This window comes from Brachyhypopomus gauderio, chromosome 15 (assembly GCF_052324685.1).
Source record: "Brachyhypopomus gauderio isolate BG-103 chromosome 15, BGAUD_0.2, whole genome shotgun sequence".
NCBI lineage: Eukaryota > Metazoa > Chordata > Actinopteri > Gymnotiformes > Hypopomidae > Brachyhypopomus > Brachyhypopomus gauderio.
This window is the reverse complement of record NC_135225.1, coordinates 23,412,621-23,431,041: the sequence shown is the minus strand read 5'-3', so window position 1 is coordinate 23,431,041 and position 18,421 is coordinate 23,412,621. Positions and strand designations below refer to the sequence as shown.

The 18,421-nt window shown below is 38.4% G+C and overlaps 1 protein-coding gene across 4 annotated transcripts in view; it reads right to left on the bottom strand.

The window, feature by feature from the left end:
• The window catches only part of mypn (myopalladin), a 127,494-nt gene that overhangs the window by 69,029 nt on the left and 40,044 nt on the right, over positions 1–18,421 (bottom strand). For all 4 annotated transcript variants that reach the window (XM_076974074.1, XM_076974073.1, XM_076974072.1 and 1 more), the window contains 5 exons: positions 15,288–15,463; positions 15,107–15,152; positions 13,960–14,293; positions 8,360–8,431; positions 7,850–7,991 (listed from right to left, as the gene is read on the bottom strand). In XM_076974074.1, the coding sequence (XP_076830189.1) occupies positions 7,850–7,991; positions 8,360–8,431; positions 13,960–14,293; positions 15,107–15,152; positions 15,288–15,463 (770 nt within the window). The remainder of the gene's footprint in view (positions 1–7,849; positions 7,992–8,359; positions 8,432–13,959; positions 14,294–15,106; positions 15,153–15,287; positions 15,464–18,421) is intronic.

The following is an 18,421-nucleotide window of genomic DNA, read 5'->3' as shown; positions in this document are numbered from 1 at the left end:
TTCCTCTTCTTCATAACAACAGTCATTCTACACACCACCATACGATGTTGTTTGGCCACGCTCTCTCCTGTCACAATCTTACAGTCCCCAATCTCTGTCGTGTTTCGTCTTCTACACAGAATGTAGTCTACTTGTGTACTCCTCCCTCCACTCTCATAGGTCACCCTATGTTCCTTTTTGGAAATAAGTGTTGACTACAGCCATTTCCATCCTCTTGGCAGAATCCACCACCATCTGTCCTTCCTGGTTCCTTTCCTTGATACCAAACCTACCCATTGCTTCCTCCTCATCTGTTTCCTTCACCATGTCCATATAGGTCTGTTACAATCACCACTCTCTCCTCACTGGGAATACTTTCACTTCATCTAGATCCTTCCAAAACTTCTCTTTTTCCTCTTCCTCACATCCAACCTGTGGAGCATAACCACTGGCAACATTCAATGTCAGACCTTCTACTTCTATCTTCAGACACATCACCCTATCTACACTTGTTTCACCTCTACTATGTTCTTTGCTAACTCCTCTTTCAAGACTAGTATGTGCACACAAGATCAAGGCACCAGTATGAGTAATACTATTTCACTACTTAACTTGATAAAATTGTAGGTACGAGTCAAAACCATACACAGCTGCCAACATCAGGCCCAATTCTGACCAACATGCCTCATATCTTCCTGGATGTCAAATAAAACTGTGATATTTGGGGTTATTGTGATTTCAGAATTGTTTTGCATTTTACGTTACAATGTTATACATTCTAAATTGATTAAAAAGTGCACACGATGTCCCAGAATTACTATATCGCCTACAGGTTGCAGGTTAAAACAAACATTTGATTTTCTCTTTTCACAGATGCGGCAGTGGGCACTGGTTTAATGATGCCTAACAAGATCATTGAGAGAAACTGCCATAATGTTCAAAACCTGGAGTTATGGAATTTTCTTCCTTCTGGATGTGTCCCAATATGACATCTTTTTGGATAAAGTTAATGATGACCTGTTATGTAGTGACAGCTAACAGTGAGTGAACTGGGACTGAACACAACAAGTGCACAGTGATGTTGTTCTATGAGATATTTGATGTGATCGTTTCATACAGCACCCTTACCATCTTACTGTTACTGTTGAAAATGCCTTAAACAACTGTGTGTAAGCCCTTTTATGATCTGTAATGATTATTGCAGTATTAGATTCTGTGATTGGCCCTTGTGCTTTGTATTAACCAATTAAAAGTTCTCGATGTAGAAGCATATTCAGTGTAGATACATTTTTCAAGTTGTTGATTTTCTACTGGGTGTGTAAATGAAACAAAAAAAAATTTTCCCAAGCAATCCTAATCTGAATCTTTTAATTGGCACATGCTGCTACAGTCCATACTACACAATAAACTGAGAATGATATAGGATAACTAGTGCTGTTAGTTCACATTATTGGTTATATTTTAGAATCCCATTTAATATAAATCTTTTAAACTTCAAGAACATTGTAAAAATCCATAGTAACCATCTATTTGTGTTTTTTATATTTTTTTAGAGTCAGTTCAGTTGTCATGATTGTTGAAGTTCAACTGTCAAAATAAAAGATTGAAAGTATGTATTATGGCTGAGCTTTTATTATTGCTTTTATTGTTTTGGTTAATGTTTTTACATTGTTTTAAATGTTGTTTGTTAATTTATGTAAGTACACCATTCTTTTATCTGCTGAAATAAAAGGTAACTGTAAAATGTTCATGTAAGCTGGAATTTAAAGACCAAAATAACCACAAAACTATTTATGTTTACAGAAATGTATTGTAATATTGGTAGTTTTAACAGAAACTTAAGATGTTAATACATCCCAAGCACCGTAAATTAATAGGAAAGAGTAGCATATTTATTGGACCATTGGATGTTAAATTAAACACACAACTTTTGAAACTACTTTTATATAGGGTTAAAAATATATAATTTTACATTATTTTTGTGTATTTAAAAAGCAGAATCCAATTATTTTAATGTTGAAATCTCATTGATAAACAGTACATTGTAAGTGTTTGTGGGTTGATCAACCAACATTTAACAGTTATCCACTGTAAGTTTATAGGATATGAACATATATTCACAGATTACCTCTGTACTTTGATAAGTTCATTTGTAGATTGTTTAAATAATACCATGAAGTAACCTAATTATGCTGTTATTTTAACATTCTAGCTGTGTTTTCTTACAACGAAAATGTGTAATTTTACTCCAATTTGGCTGTGAAATTACAAAGAATAAATACAGGCAAAATCTGTAATTTTACAGTAATTCATTGTTTAATTATGTGTGGAATTTTACTGTAATTTTATGGTAACTCTTTGGCAACTTTTGCTGCCGGACATGTTACCGTTTTTTTACGACTTTTTTTTTTTTACAGTGTAGGGTCCAGACATATTAATTTGCCACAGAATGTGATGGTAATTGATGTGACGGGGGAAAAAAAACATTTCTGCAATTGAAAATCATGACTATGCTCATTTTTATGATGACTACAGGATGAAGACATTAGATTTTTTACATTGGCATATCTAAAGTATGTAACTGTAGTAATGGCTGTAGGAGATTTCTGTTGATTGTTCCATCTCTATTGATGTCTGTTCTCATTTTAGTTCTTGTGCAGTCAGTGGCAATAGAAAATGGCAGTTTGTTTGGGTGCTGGACTTTTAAAAGAAACATTTCTAAACACTGGGTCTATACTTGAACATAACCAAGGAAAAACCTGTAACACACTGAGAGACAGATGAACTGATATACTGGTAGACGTACATTGTAATGGAACAGGCTTTTAAACTTAAAAATGTGTGTGCCTATAGTTAAACACTGGAATGTATAACAACTTTATCAACCAATTAAATATAAATGTTATCTTTAGGCTAGGGGCATAAACATGATTTGAGCTCAACGTGTTGCTTTTAACCATAATTGGTTAATTTGACTGTCATTCAGGAAACTGGCCAATGACAATTGTTCGCGCCTCTCAGGTCATGTTTGAAAATGTGGCATGGCTAATAATGGGTGTGAGAATAAGATGTGATGTACAGCTGGGATAAATTATGGGTGGGGCGGCCTCATTAAGGTTATAAAAACTCTGGAGCCATTGGCAGCTTTTGACTTCTCTACTCTCAACCAACAAGGGGGGAGCTGGCTGGTTTGGCGTGCGGCAGTGTCGTGGAAGCTGCGTTTGGTAGGTTAAGATTGTTTGTTTAGAAATCGATGTATAGTCGATAAGCATGCTGACAGTGGGATCATTATTTGTTTAGGTGTTTTATAATTGAAGTTGAAACGAGTTGCGTCAAGTGTAAGCACGGTTCACGCCTTGCTTGCTCGGTGGCCCATTCAGGGAGCTACAAGGCATATGGTTGTTTGCGGCCACTGCGCAACTAACTTCGCCGTTAAGGCTGAGGTATACATGTAACGGTGAGTTGTGTTTTTAATATTTTTATTTTAACGCAACAACTGACCAGCTCCTAGATCCAATAAGTGCATGTTATTGCAGCTTTGGGGGGGGGTGCTTTTCGTTTTTTAGTACATTCGCGAATGTTTTTATTACTAACGAGACTGCTCTGCCGGTACTGTTGGATTTAAATGCAGCCAGTTGAATGTATTTAACGTTATTTGCTTGTGGTCTGCTTCTTCCAAACAGGAGGCGTAATTGCCTGTAGGCCACTGTTTTCCTTCCGAAGTGCGTTTTTGTGTTTTCTTTTCATATCAGTGCCTTTTATATTAGATTCCCGATAGTGACGTCTGCTGAGCCACTTACGTAGAGTTGATTTTAGATTCTGTTGCATATTGGACCATAAGACTGAGCCCCCTTCCGGTGGCGGTACCAGAAGTGCACTACTCAGGGGGTGTTAGTTCAGCACATTTAATTGTCCCATTACGAGGCCTCCCAATTGTGAGATTATTTTGAGTTCTCCGGGGTTGGAGTTTTGTATGCGGCTTTGGTTCTTTTTCTTGGGGTTATCAATTTGGTTATTTCCTTTGTAGAGTAATATTGTTTTTTTTGCGTTTGGTACATTTGTGGTTGTTTTACGAAGTTTGTTGTGCTGTTTTGCTTCTGTCCTGTGGGTATGACCACAAAGGGTTATTACTTGTGTGGGATTTGTATTTACCATCTCCATGTGCTGACTAGGGTTGACTGTTAACCGGTGTTATCCCTCTGAGTACCGCATTCGCTGAGATGGGTGGTGAAGATGTTTTTATCTATTGCTTGGATTAAATAAAATATACATATTTTCGCTAAACTGCCTTATAACTCATTTATTTGAGAAGCCTTGCAGGGATCCCCTACCCTCTATAAAAGTGGGGTGGCGTAGTTATTGCCACAAAAATTTCAATGAGTGTGTTGATGATGGACATTACGGTCGGTCAGCCTATGAGCTATGGTGGTTAGCTAGCTACCTGGATTATTTTACATCTGCCTGCCAAATTATTATTTTGAGTGGATTCCACAAAATAAAATGAAAACGGGGCACAGGAAGAAAATTTAAGTGAAGCATTATTGACAGTGGTGGACTTAGCAATTTGGGGGCTCAAGGCGAATTTAGCTAAGGCGCCCATCAACGTTAATATGCGAGAAATAAGTTCAGGTTCACACTACACGATTTTAGGCTGGTTTTTCAGTCGTCGACTGTTTTTTGTAGATCGCCGACAGAAACTGTGTTCAGAGGCAAATCGGCGATCACTCGGAGCTCGCTCAGTCGTGTAGTGTGAACTGCTGAAAGACGCTCGCCGAGCCGTCGCCGACTGGTCGCAGACGACCGGCAGATATCTAGCATGTTTAATATCTAGCAGTCGGCGACTGAGAGTCAGCAGCAGCGTCTAGCTACAGCCAATGGGAACAGCGTCTAGCTACAGCCAATGGGAACAGCGTCTAGCTACAGCCAATGGGAACGCGGAGAGAGAACCGCGGCACCGCTGAAGATATCTCTGAAGAATGTAAAAAACTTTCAAGAATGCTTTCAAAACAGTAACCCAGCAAACACACAAAATCCTCACCTTTCTTACAACTTTACTACAACACTGTGTTTAAGTTATTGTGACAGCACTGGAGAAATAGTGCGATTGATTATATCTATGTTCACTGCAACGGAGAGATGAAATAATTCTGGCAACTTGGGACTATGGAGTGTTTAAACGGTAAAAAAATAATAATGTTTCATTAACGGGAGACACTCCTCAGAAAACATGAGAAGATTATTTAATATAATAGAACTATACACAAACAAAACATTAGCCAAGAATAAAGACCCAGCCATAGCATTAACTCTGGATGCAGAAAAGGCATTTGATAAAGTAGGGTGGCCTACTTTATTAACTGGATAAAAATTTTATATAACTCACCCTCAGCATCTGTAATCACTAATGGTCTAATATTAAAAATCCTTCACCCTACACAGAGGTACCAGACAAGGTTACCCGATTTCACCACTTCTTTTCTCACTTTTCATTGAACTACTAGCCTCAGCCATCAGACAGAATAATCTCAGGTATTCAAACAAATTCATATTGCCACAAAATCAGTTTATATGCAGATTACAGTATATTTTACTATATTTAACATCTCCTGCAACCTCCCTTCCAGCAGTCCACAAACTTATCAATAGTCCAAATTCTGTAAATTGGAATAAATCTGAGATTCTGCCTCTCACTCGTATTGACTGGGATGCTGCGGTTGGGGACTTACCTTATAAATGTACTATTCAAACCATCAAATACCTCGGAATTCATATTTCAACAAATTCAAGGGACTTATTCAAATAGAATTTTTCAACAATACTACAAAATATCCAAGAGCAAACAAACTCCCACTTTCCGTAATTGGTCGTATTGCATCTGTTAAAATGAACATTCTGCCCAGAGTCAACTATCTTTTTGCTATGACGCCTGTTAACCCACCCTTGGTCTGGTTTTCCTCCTTGAATACAGCAGTAAATTCATTCTACTGGAAAGGTAAAAGATCCTGGATCAAATTAACCACCCTTTCAAAACCAAAACGATATGGTGGGCTAGATGCTCCAAATTTTTACCATTATTTTCTCTCACACCAGTTACAGTATATTCGTCAGTGGATCAATAATTTAAATCCTACTTGGCTAGACATAGAACAAACCATTTGCAAAGATCTGACTCTTTGAGAGATTATTTTTTATAGACAAATCAATCAGAAACCATGAATGTTTCAAATACAACACAGTAAACACTACTCTGTCTGGTGGAAAGCAAATGAAATCCTCAACTTTCAACTCACTCCACGTAAATCCTCAATATTTACAACTCAGAGACTATCAAAAAGGTAATTGATATCTACAATTTTCAATCACCGACTTTTTCTCTTTATTATTAAAATTAACTATGGATATGGATATATATATATATATTGTGTGTGTGTGTGTGTGTGTGTGTATGTATGTACATATATATATATATGTGTGTGTATATATATTTATATATATATATATATATATATATATATATATATATATATATATATATATATATGTATATTACACAGTGGGGAAAATAAGTATTTAGTCAGTCACCAATTGTGCAAGTTCTCCCACTTAATAATGGTGCAAACACCATCTGTAGTAACAAACGTTTTTTAATCTTAAGATCATAAAGCCCTTAAAGAAAATGGGGCTGATAATACCTAAAGTCAGGAAGGAGGGTTGGGTGTGTGGGTAGTTTATGTGGAAGGGGACGGGTGTGTACACTGCTGTATGTTCACTGTAAGGATGCACCCTGTTCTGGGCAGGGCAAAAAACTGTCCAAATCAAAGTTATATTAAATATACCCAGACATCCATGACCTTACAGCCTTCATAATCTTCATAATTTGTTGTTTTTCCAAAGATTAGTGTTGCCTCATTAAATACTTCAGTGATGCTGGATGTCATGAGTGAAAGACAATGTAAAAATTCTTGGACAAGTGAACAAAAGAGGCATACAGCCAGACAGGCCCTTGCATGTGTCTGGGCTGTGGTCAAATGGGCTCATGGGCTCACAAATGGCAGTTGTGCACAGATCACCAAATACTTTGCTGTCTAGTAAAGCAACAGCATGTATGTCGCATATATCAAAATGAAATTTTATCTCATGAATTCAAGAGCCTCTATCCTTCCCTGTCCTGATCACCTGGCTCTGCTTATTTTCAGAAGATGCAGGCTCCCCTGGAATGCAGGCTCCCCTTTTTAAGAAAGAAAAAAAATATTTTGATAATATTTAACATTTTCACTCTCTTTCATGTCAAATTTCACCAGCCTGAGTGACAGTCCAGTTGCTGTGGATTCTAATCAGGAGGATCAGTGAGTAAATATCCCTTTCTAGTTATGGCTTAATGTTACCCTTGTACAGGAAGTGGCTGTACATACATTAGTATGTGATGTCACAAATGCACTTCTGGAAGAATGGTCAAAAATCCCCATAAACACACTCCTAAACCTTGTGGACAACCTTCCCAGAAGAGTTGAAGCTGTTCTAGCTGTAAAGGGTGGACCAACGTCATACTGAACCCTAAGGATAATGGAAAATACATGTAGCATTAAAAACAGGTGGGAAAGATCTGGAAAATAAGCCAGCAATGTTAAAACCCTGTCAGAGGGATAAATGATTGATTACAGTAGACATAATACCTGATGCAAGAAATATGAATGCAGCCAAGCAATTCTGAAAATAACCCTTACATTTAAATTATTTGTGTATATTGTGTATAGGTATATAAATTAAGCTTTTATTTTACCTGAGAATGTGTAATCAGAATGTTTTAATTTAATGTGCTCTTCCAGTGTTTGCAGTGGGCAATATACATGCAAAGAACAGTTAGGCATACTCTTCTGCAGAATCCTGAAGTCAGGAGAATCCTCAATGAGCGTCCCTTCTCGGTACCAGTTGATACTTGGTGAGGGAACTCCCTTAACATGACATTCCAGTACAACTAGTTGACCCTCAAGAGCAAGTAGGTCTTGAAGAGTCTGAGTGAAAATTAACAATGTATTTTTATAACTTTTAAAATGCACTATGGGGATATTTTACAGATATACATTTCTTCTTGTTTGATCTTAATTATTAACCTGAACAGTATGTGTACAGTACAACGTAGTAAAATATAAAATTAGTTGAAACAACAAATGTATGTAGTAGCTTATAAACCATCAGCATATTTATATATAAAATCAGCATGTCATATCAGCACATATTATAGCACATATCCCTATAGCATCATATTAGCATCATATCAAGCACATTAAGCTACACTACTGTATACCCAGTTATGAGTATTACAATTTAAGAAATATGAGAATAACAGGAATTTTATACATTGTACATCATCATAATTTACCTTTGTAAAAACAGGTGCAGCTATTATCGGTCTTCCATCTATGTCTTGTGGATGACCAATACCATTTTGGTTCTTAAACAAAGACAAAAAACAAAGAAAGAAAAAATAACAAACTTAAAGAATGCTACAAAAATTACCATATTTAAAAAATGATAATAAAAAAGTTTACACATCACTATCATTTCAGTTTCAGAGAGCAACTCTGACTAGAAACAATGAACTTACACTATATTGGAAAAAGTATTCGCTCACCCAGCCAAATGATCGGAATCAGGTGTTCCAATCACTCCCATGGCCACAGGTGTATAAAATTAAGCATCTAGGCATGCAGACTGTTTTTACAAACATTTGTGAAAGAATGGGTCTCTCTCAGCAGCTCAGTGAATTCCAGTGTGGAACTGTGTTGGATTTGCACCTGTGCAACAAATACAGTTGTGAAACTTTCTCCCTCCTAAATATTCCACAGTCAACTGTCAGCTGTATTATAGTAAAATGGAAGTGTTTGGGAACGACAGGCAACTCGGAGTGGGGTCAGCAGATGCTGAAGCGTATAGTGCAAAGAGATCGACAACATTCTGCAGAGTCCATCACTACAGAAATCCAAACTTCATGTGGCTTTCAGATTAGCTCAAGAACAGTGTGCAGAGAGCTTCATGGAATGGGTTTCCATGGTCAAGCAACTGTATCCAAGCAATACATCACCAAGTGCATTGCAAAGCATCGGATGCAGTGGTGTAAAGCACACCGCTATTGGATTCTAGAGCAGTGCAGGTGTGTTTTCTGAAGTGACTAATCGCGCTTCTCCATCTGGCAATCTGATGGACGAGTCTGGGTTTGGTGGTTGCCAAGAGAATGGTACTTGTCTGACTGCATTGCATGATTGCCTTGATCTGGGCTGCCCAGTAATACCACTGAAAGTTTGGCACTTGTAGGCCTCCTCTATCATATGGCAGGTAAAGCAAGGACATCCTAACCCTTGGACGCCTGTTATTCCAAATAAAATTAGTTATTAATTCCTTCAGTTTAGGAAATAGGGTAGGTGGGGGACTAAGTGGGATAGATTGAAAAAGGTACAAAAATTTTGGTAAGATGTTCATTTTAACTATGTTAACTCGACCGATTAGTGAAATGGGGACATCTGACCATCTCTTCAAAATATTACTGGTAGAAATTAGAATTGGGTTGTAATTATTTGAGACTATATCCTGTATTTTGGGAGTGACCTGTATCCCCAAGTACTTAAAGCCTTTGGTTGCGTTATGAAATTCGTTCCCTACTGATGGCCTATTTCTTTCTTTGTCATTTAGGAACATAATATTAGATTTGGTATTGTTGATTTTATAGCCTGAGATTTTCCCAAAGGTTGCTATTATGTGTAGAAAGGCGGGAAGGGATTGAGTCAGATTTTTTAAAAAGAGTATGATGTCGTCTGCAAAGAGGCTAATTTTGTGTTCACAGCTTCCTATTGTTACTCCCCGTATCAGAGGGTGTGATCTAATTGTTAGGGCCAGTGGTTCTATGGACATTACAAACAAAAGGGGCGACAGTGGACATCCTTGACGTGTTCCTCTGGTAAGTTTGAATGGGTTGGACGTCAAAGAGTTTGTCAAGACAGCTGCAGTGGGTCTATTGTATAATAGTTTCACCCATTTAATAATGTTTTGTCCCAATCCAAATCTTGGGAGTATATCAAATAGATATGGCCATTCCAGCCTGTCAAAGGCCTTCTCACAATCCAGGGAGAGTAGAGCAACATTGGGGCTTCCTTCTTATATATTAATTATATTTAGGACTCTTCTAAGGTTGTGGAAAGCTTGTCTTCTCACAACAAATCCATTCTGGTCTTCGTGGATCAGGTTAGGTAGGAGTTTCTCCAGTCTCCGTGCAATCACTTTAACTACCAATTTCGTGTCTGAGTTTAGGAGGGATATGGGTCGATAAGATTCAACTTTAGTAGGTGGTTTGCCAGGTTTCAGTATTGTAGTGATGAGGGCTGTAGAGAAGGAAGATGGTAAGGAATCTGTTTTAAAGGCTTCTCCAAGCATATCGACTAAGTGGGGTATCAACATATCTTTAAAGGTTTTATATATTTCAATGGGCAGTCCATCAGGACCAGCAGTTTTTCCGCTTTGCATAGACATAAGGGCACTATGAAACTCCTCTAACTCAAATGGTCTCTCTAGAGTTTCCCTGTCTTCTTGAGAAAGAGTTGGGAAGATCAGGGCATCAAGAAAACCATTTAAAGATGTTTTATCAGCTGAGAACTCAGATTTGTAAAGTTTCATAAAATTTCTGAAATGTTTCATTAATTTCTTTAGGGTCTGATGTCATTAGTCCATTTGATTTTTCTATCTCGTGTATTGATCTCTCATTCTGTTGAGTTTTAATGCGCCAGGCCAGTAGCTTGCCTGCCTTTTCCCCCTGGTCATAGAATTGTTGTTTTAATTTATTTAGATTATTTAAGGCCTTATTTATGGATATTTCATTATACTGGGTTCTATGTGTTATTAATCTCTGCTCTACCGAAGGTGTCCTATTAGTTGAAATTTGTTCTTCTAGTGTTTTGATTTCTTCTTCAATTTCTAACAGCTTCTTTTTTAATTCTTTGGATTTAAAACTGGTGTAGCTTGTTATTTGACCTCTGATGAAAGCCCTAAAGGCATCCCATCTGATTAACGATGAAATTTCATTTTTGTTGAGCTTGAAAAACACATCTATGTGTGCCTTAAGGAACCTTACAAACTCAGGATCTTGGAGCCATTTGTTATCAAATCTCCATTTGGGAGGTCCACTGTATTCCTTATAAACCCTATACTCTAGATACGGCAGCATGGTCAGATATTATTATGCTATTATAATAACAACTCTTGATTTTAAATAGTGAGGTATTAGAAATAAGAAAATAATCAAGTCTGGAATATGTATTGTATGTAGTAGAGTGGCATGAGAATTCTCTCTTATCTGGATTACGCTTCCTGAATATATCACACAGTCCCAACTCTGCCATGAAGTGGTGGATTACCTTTCTTGTATTACTATGAGATAAATCCTGGCCACCCTCTCGATCCATATTAGGTTTCAAAACACAATTGAAATCTCCCCCCATTATAACTTCTCCCCGTAAGGTTGAAATTGTTAGAAAAATATTCTTGTAAAAAGTAGGGTCATCCTTATTTGGCCCATAGACATTAACTAAATTAAGATAATTTCCAAATAAGCTACCCTGTAGAATTATATATCTGCCCCCTGGGTCCAAAATAGTTGAGATTATCTGGATTGGGATAGATTTATGGATTAAGATAGCTACTCCTCTAGCGTGGGAGGAGAAGTTAGCAGCAAACACTTGTCCGTGCCACCTTCTACGTATTCTGATGACTTCAGTGGAGACTAAGTGTGTTTCCTGTAGAAATATAATTCTAGAGCCCAAGTGTTTTAATCTAGTCATCACCTGTTTTATCTTCACCCAACTGCCTAAGCCTCTTATGTTCCATGATGTTAGTTTGCATACCTGGTTAACTGCCATTGAGGGATGCTATGAGGAGCCTTAATAGAGAGCATGAGCTGTATTGTAGAGTTGGATAATATGAGGGAAAATGAAGAGGAGAATAAAGAAAATAATAAAAATAAATAAAATGACAATACCCTTTAAAAAATGAAAACCCATCCAAACACCACACCAGAGACATTTTGCTAGAACGTGCAAAATGTTGAACGGGTAACAACCACCTACCGACTGCCTACTTTACTAGGGTGACCAAGCGTCCGTATTTCCCGGGACATGTCCGTATTTCACGTCCTGTCCCGGGCGTCCCGGGATATTTTTTAAAACTGTGGAAATGTCCTGGTTTTTAAATTACGTTAATCGGGCCATTAATTCTACAGGCACTAGGACCCTGAGCACGGCGCTGTATGACACGGAATCCCTGTGAGCCTCATCAGTTGAGCCTCATCATACTCAACTGGCGGAGAACCAACAACTTACGTTCGACAACTTACGTTCGCCACAAACCCCCCCCCCCCCCCCCCCCCCCCCCCCCCCCCGTCCACCTTTAGACTCTGTGTATTCAAGTAATCTCAGTCATAATACCTCCCTTTATGTAAGAACAAATACTCGTTTTAGAATAGGCTATAGCCTGTAACATATGTAATGTTCATCTTTTAAATTATTATTTTTTTACTTATAGGCACCTCTCAAGCCAGACCGGCCTCGTGTGTTGTAGGATATATAACCATTTATAATGGCTTTCCAATGCCAAGTTAACATTTGCGCATAAGGAACTATAGCAACACATCACCCTGGCTCTGAATTAAGTTCATCAATGCGGTGAAAAAACTTATCCACTTCTCCGGGCTTTTGGAAGACGATGACTTTGCCCTCACATGTCACCCGGAGCTTGGCAGGATACTGAAGACCATACTCTATTCCCTTGGAGTATAGAGTCTGTTTCACCACATAGTAGGCATTCCGTTGACGCTGCACGTCGGCTGAAAAGTCTGAGAAAAACTTCACCTGACGGTTGTTGTACATGATCGCCTTCTTCTTTCGTGCCGCGTTCATCACGCACACTTTATCTTTTGAAGTTCAGGAATTTCGCAATTAATGGTCTAGGGCGATCAGTGGTCGGCTTCTGTTTGTGCTTGCCCGAAGAGTTGGCCAGTGGAGTAGCTGCGATACGGTGAGCTCGCTCGATCCGCAGCGGATGAGGGAAGTTCTCTGGACCCAGGACTTCAGTGAGCCAGTTCTCCAGAAAGGATTCCGCGCCAGCCCTCTCCGCCTTTTCTTCCAGACCAATAATTCGTAGATTAGAGCAGCGTGAGCGATTCTCCAGGTCGTCATTCTTTTCAGTAAGTTGTTTCACTTTAGCTTCAAGTTCAGACACCGTTGCTGTTAGCTGTGCTGCTACATCCTCCGTGTCTCCTATGCGTTGTTCAGCTGTGGTCATTCTACTTTTGATAGCCTCCAAATCCGACCTAATGTGTATTATGCCATCGATAACTTCCTTGTGACGCGCTAAGCTTTCAGTCTTGAGACAAGTGATGGCCTCTAACACTGCATCTTGATTAGATATATATTTTCTGTCACAGTTTGTTGCGTCTAATAGAACACCTTTAGGATGAATTAGAGCGGAGACTGAAAGCTCACAATTGCACTTCTGGAAGAATGGTCAAAGATCCCCACAAACACACTCCTAAACCTCGTGGACAGCCTTCCCAGTTAAAGCTGTTCTAGTTGCAAAGGGTGGACCAACGGTATACAGTATAGAACCCTATGGATTAGGAATGGGATGTCACTTAAGCTCATATGTGAGTCAAGGAAGGTGAGCGAATACTTTTGGCAATATAGTGTATTTGCTTCAAAGAGAAATTAGAATACAGTGTATTCCACTACTGAAACATCATCAAAGAGAGCAACAAGATACACACACACACACACACATATATATATATATATATATATATATATATATATATATATATATATATATATATATATATATATATATATATATATATATATATATATATATATTCTATATTGAAAAGAATGTTGTCAATTTTTTAGACTACTTTAAACTACTTGTGACACACTTGTGTTTTACCTCAGTAAAATTTTGTGGAGCTGTAGACAGTAAATTGGAGATTTCATGAGCATGGGCACATGCTGAAGTACTGATTAACTGGGCAGTGGATCTTGAGGACATCATCTGAGATGGAGCAGTTGATGGTTCCTTGACTAATATTTGAGAATTATTTACTTGAGCAGGGTTTGAATCAACTTCAACTGATATGACAGAAGAGGCTAGTTTATTGGAGAGAGTTGATGAGATTTCAAATGGTTTGTCAAGAGACGATGGCAAGGTTGACTTGGAGTCTTCCGTATTCAGAGGTGCAGTATAGCCCACTGGCCTGGGCTGTGGAACTGTTTTGTGTACTCTGAAAAAATGTTTGAACCAGCACTAGTAACTGATACATTTCCTCTATCTAGGTCTGCATGTTGTTTTCCTTAAAACACTGTAGGAAATTATAATGTTTGAAATCACATAAGTCAGATTACATAATACATAATGACAGATGCCTTTCAACTTGGTTTGAATTAGCATGATGGAAATGGTAGGCACAAATCTTGCCTTACTTAAAATGTATTCATTTTTTCACCTTACATCAAATGTGTAAGGAGTCAGTGACTACATGTTTGTTGTTTCTTCCATGTTTCTACAAGGACAATGCCATAAAGCACCTAGAAAGAGTTCCGTCTTGCCAGTGGCATCAGTTACAAGTCACGAGATGTTGCTCCAATGCCACAAGACGTTGCTCCAATGCCACGAGAGGTTGCTCCAATGTCATCAGCTGACGCGCCAATGTTGCCTCCTACCTGAGGCCCAACATCCACATTGGAGAGATTGCTTTGTCTCGATTCAGAACTATAAATGGACTGGTCCTCCCAAGGTTGCTTCCTAATCCATGCATAGGGAGTTTTTCCTTGCTACTGTTACCGCTGGCTTGCTCATTAGGGATTTGGGCCCATGCGCTTGTAAAGCTGCTTTGTGACAACATATGTTGTCAACAGTGCCATATAAAGAAATTTGACTTTGGTGTCTACAATTAAACTAATCAAATTTAATGGACACCAAGAATGTAGTCACTGACTATGTTTGATGTAAGGAGAACAATATTATAATAAAATACTGTTAAATTTGATTAACAGTGAAAATCTAATAGTGTCTTTGCAAATCAGTTAAGACTCACTGCGCTTCAAAATGCTGCTCTATGTCAGAATCAGAAGATGAGGCACCTACAGAAAGTGTTAACATAAGCAGATTGATTAGAAGTTGCTTTTAGAAGTAACATTGCTAGACATACTGTATACACTGGTCTGATATTTATGTTTAAGATTGTTAGATTGCACCATAGGTAAAACATTACTTACCTTCAATATAAATTTCTGCTGATGTTGAATCTGTGCCACAAAAGTTGGATGCAAAGCAAGAGTATCGCCCTGTGTCTTCCTCAAATGCCTCTGCAATAATCAGTGAGTGCAGCTCACCATTATTTATAATCTGAATATCAGGGCTGTTTTCCAACTCTTTGCCCTCACAAAACCACCTGAAACACACCATGAGCACAAATGAGAAAGATATTATACTCTGATGTAAAATCTCATGTACAGGTTATTTTCAGAATTAATTACCCTTTTGATCAAGATTTGCAAATAAAATCTAAAACAAGTATTTGGAAAATATTACAAAATGAAAATGTAAATTAGAAAAACAGAAATTCTATAACAGTAGCCAAATAAAAAAAATCATAATACATTTTTACCCATTTTTACCAATTTTTATAGTAGTGTTGTGACGGGCAGGGTGAGCAACTTAAAAAGGAAGCGATCATGCCAAGTCTCAGGGAGAGAGGATGGTTTAATAGCAAGTGTGCAAACCAAAAACCCGTGACATAGTTCCAAATGAAGGAAATAATAACCAGCAGTCAACTGGTACAAAGACAAGACCTATATAGACGAACAAACGACCCTCAGGTGAGACGGATCACGGGTCCCGCCCACCTGAGGGACGAACATCACGTGACCAAAAACAGGACCGCTGCCGCTGTAACCGGGGGTGACCGGCAGGGGGCCCCCCACAACGTGACAAATGTAATGTAATGTAATGTAATTTGTCAATTGTGATTTTCACCCCAAACAAAATATGTCCTCCGCATTTACTCATCTGTGCAGTTAGAACACACACACACACACACACTAGTGATTACTAGGGGGCTGTGGTGCACACATGCCCAGAGTGGTGGCCAGGCCTAGCCCGGCGCCCGGGGAGCAGTTGGGGTTAGGTGCCTTGCTCAAGGTCACCTCAGTCATGGCCTCAGGCCTGGGAACAGGACCCAAGACCCTCTAGACAGAAAAGACCGGTTCCCTAACCACCAGACCATGACTGCCCATGGCAGTAAGTAATTTGTGACATTCCACCCCTGACTTCTCCTTCAGGGGTGGAATGTCTGTGTGTGTGTTTTTATGTGGCAATATGCATGTGTGTTTGTTAACATTATCCATTAAACCTGTCTTCCATCTTGTTAATGCTGTGTGTCACATCCGTGTCTTGTTAATGTGTAAGTATTTAAGTGTACATCTGGCCATGTTTGTTCATCTGGTCATCTTTGAGGTTAATTCTTTTTCCTAAAGTGCATAAACACAGTTTATAACCTCCAAAGACGTATTGAAAAATGTTTAATGGTATGTAAAATATTTCACTTAATAGTTAACTTATTATTATAATTGTTACAGTTGTATAATCTGAAGATGAATAGACTGAAGTTGTCCACAACTACACAAATTAAAAAGTCTTCTGAGAGTCTGAATAGGTTTTATTCACCAGATTCTAAAATATTATGCAAGATTTGTTCCATGACAATTAAGGCAAAGTAAGACAAATATGAAACAGGAATATAACAGAAAAGACGACCCCATATCCTGAACATGAGGAATTATTGTTTCTAGCAGGACAGAGAGCATGAAGATGTTTGTGGCCTTTGTTATTTAGCTTGGTACATTCCTAACCATAAAGCATGGCCTTTGTACTGCACGAACAGACCTACTGTATATCCATGATTGACCATGACTCCTATGACTCTAGATTCTAAGATAGATACTGGATTCTTACCCCTCCTAGAGGAAACAGCTCTTTAAAACCAATCCAAAGACACCAAATTTGGAACTATTGTAATAAAGAAAATGATAACTGTTATAGATAAACAGGATCATCAGATCATGGAGACCAGCAGTATTCAATGTCTGGAACATCATAAGTTAATGCTGTGCTTAACTTAAAAAAAAAATCAACATTAAATCCTGTATCATTATTATTGAAATATTATTGTAGTAAAGAAAGCAGAAGATGGCCTACCGTCACAGGAAGTCCATCCCTTCATAAAGTTTGAAACTAACTATCTGTTTCTTTAAAGTTCCTGCAGCATGAAGGCCAAAATTGACCATGAAAATTGGTACTTGATTTTAACCCATTTTAGAGGAAGCAGCTCTTCAAGACCATTCCAAAGACACCAAGCTTGGAATTATTCTAATAAAGAACAGGATAAGTTATAGCTAAAGAATACAGAATTATCCGATCATGGAGCCAGCAGTATTCAGTTTCTGGAACACTAGACAATTCTACACTGTGCTATCTGTGACAGACAGGTAGTGCAAAATAAAATGGAAGCGATCATGCCAAGTCTCAGGGAAAATGGATGGTTTAATGGAGAAAGTGCGCAAACCAAAAACCCGTGACTTAGATCCAAACGAAGGATATAATGACCAGCGGTCAACTGGTACAAAGACAAGACATATATAGGCAAACGAACGACCCTAAGGTGAGACGGATCGCGGGCTCCGCCCACCTGAGGGACGAACACAACAACAACAAAAACAACTGCCGCTGTGGACGGAGGCGACCGGTAGGGGGCCGCCGTACCGTGACACTATCAGGACTGATGTTTAAACATGAAGATTAAATCCTGTCTCATTATTATTGAAATGTGTGAACTGTGTGTTCCATATTAATGCATATTAGGGAACAGAAGGGATGAAGAGGTGCTGGATATGTATGGTATGAAAGATAGAAATGTAGAAGGTCACATGGTTGTAGATTTAGCAGAGAATGGAAATAGCTGTGGTGAATACATTTTCAGAAGACCGAACACAGGGTGACATACAAGAGTGGAGGGAGGTACACACTGGTGGATTATATCCTTAGCAGGAGATTTAATTTAATTTAATTAGACTTTATTTAACCAGAAAATATCCCATTGAGATTAGAAACCTCTTTTTCAAGGGAGTCCTGGCCAATATGGCAGCAGCAATCACAAAATTCTATTAGATAAATACACAGTAAAAACACATTATAAACACATAATGAGAAACAAGTGCATATAACCTAGCCACTAGGGTGCACACACCAGTGTATTTTAGTGCCAGTCCCAAGCCCGGATAAATAGGGAGGGTTGCGTCAGGAAGGGCATCCGGTGTAAAAAACTGCACCAAATCAAATGATGCGGATCAAA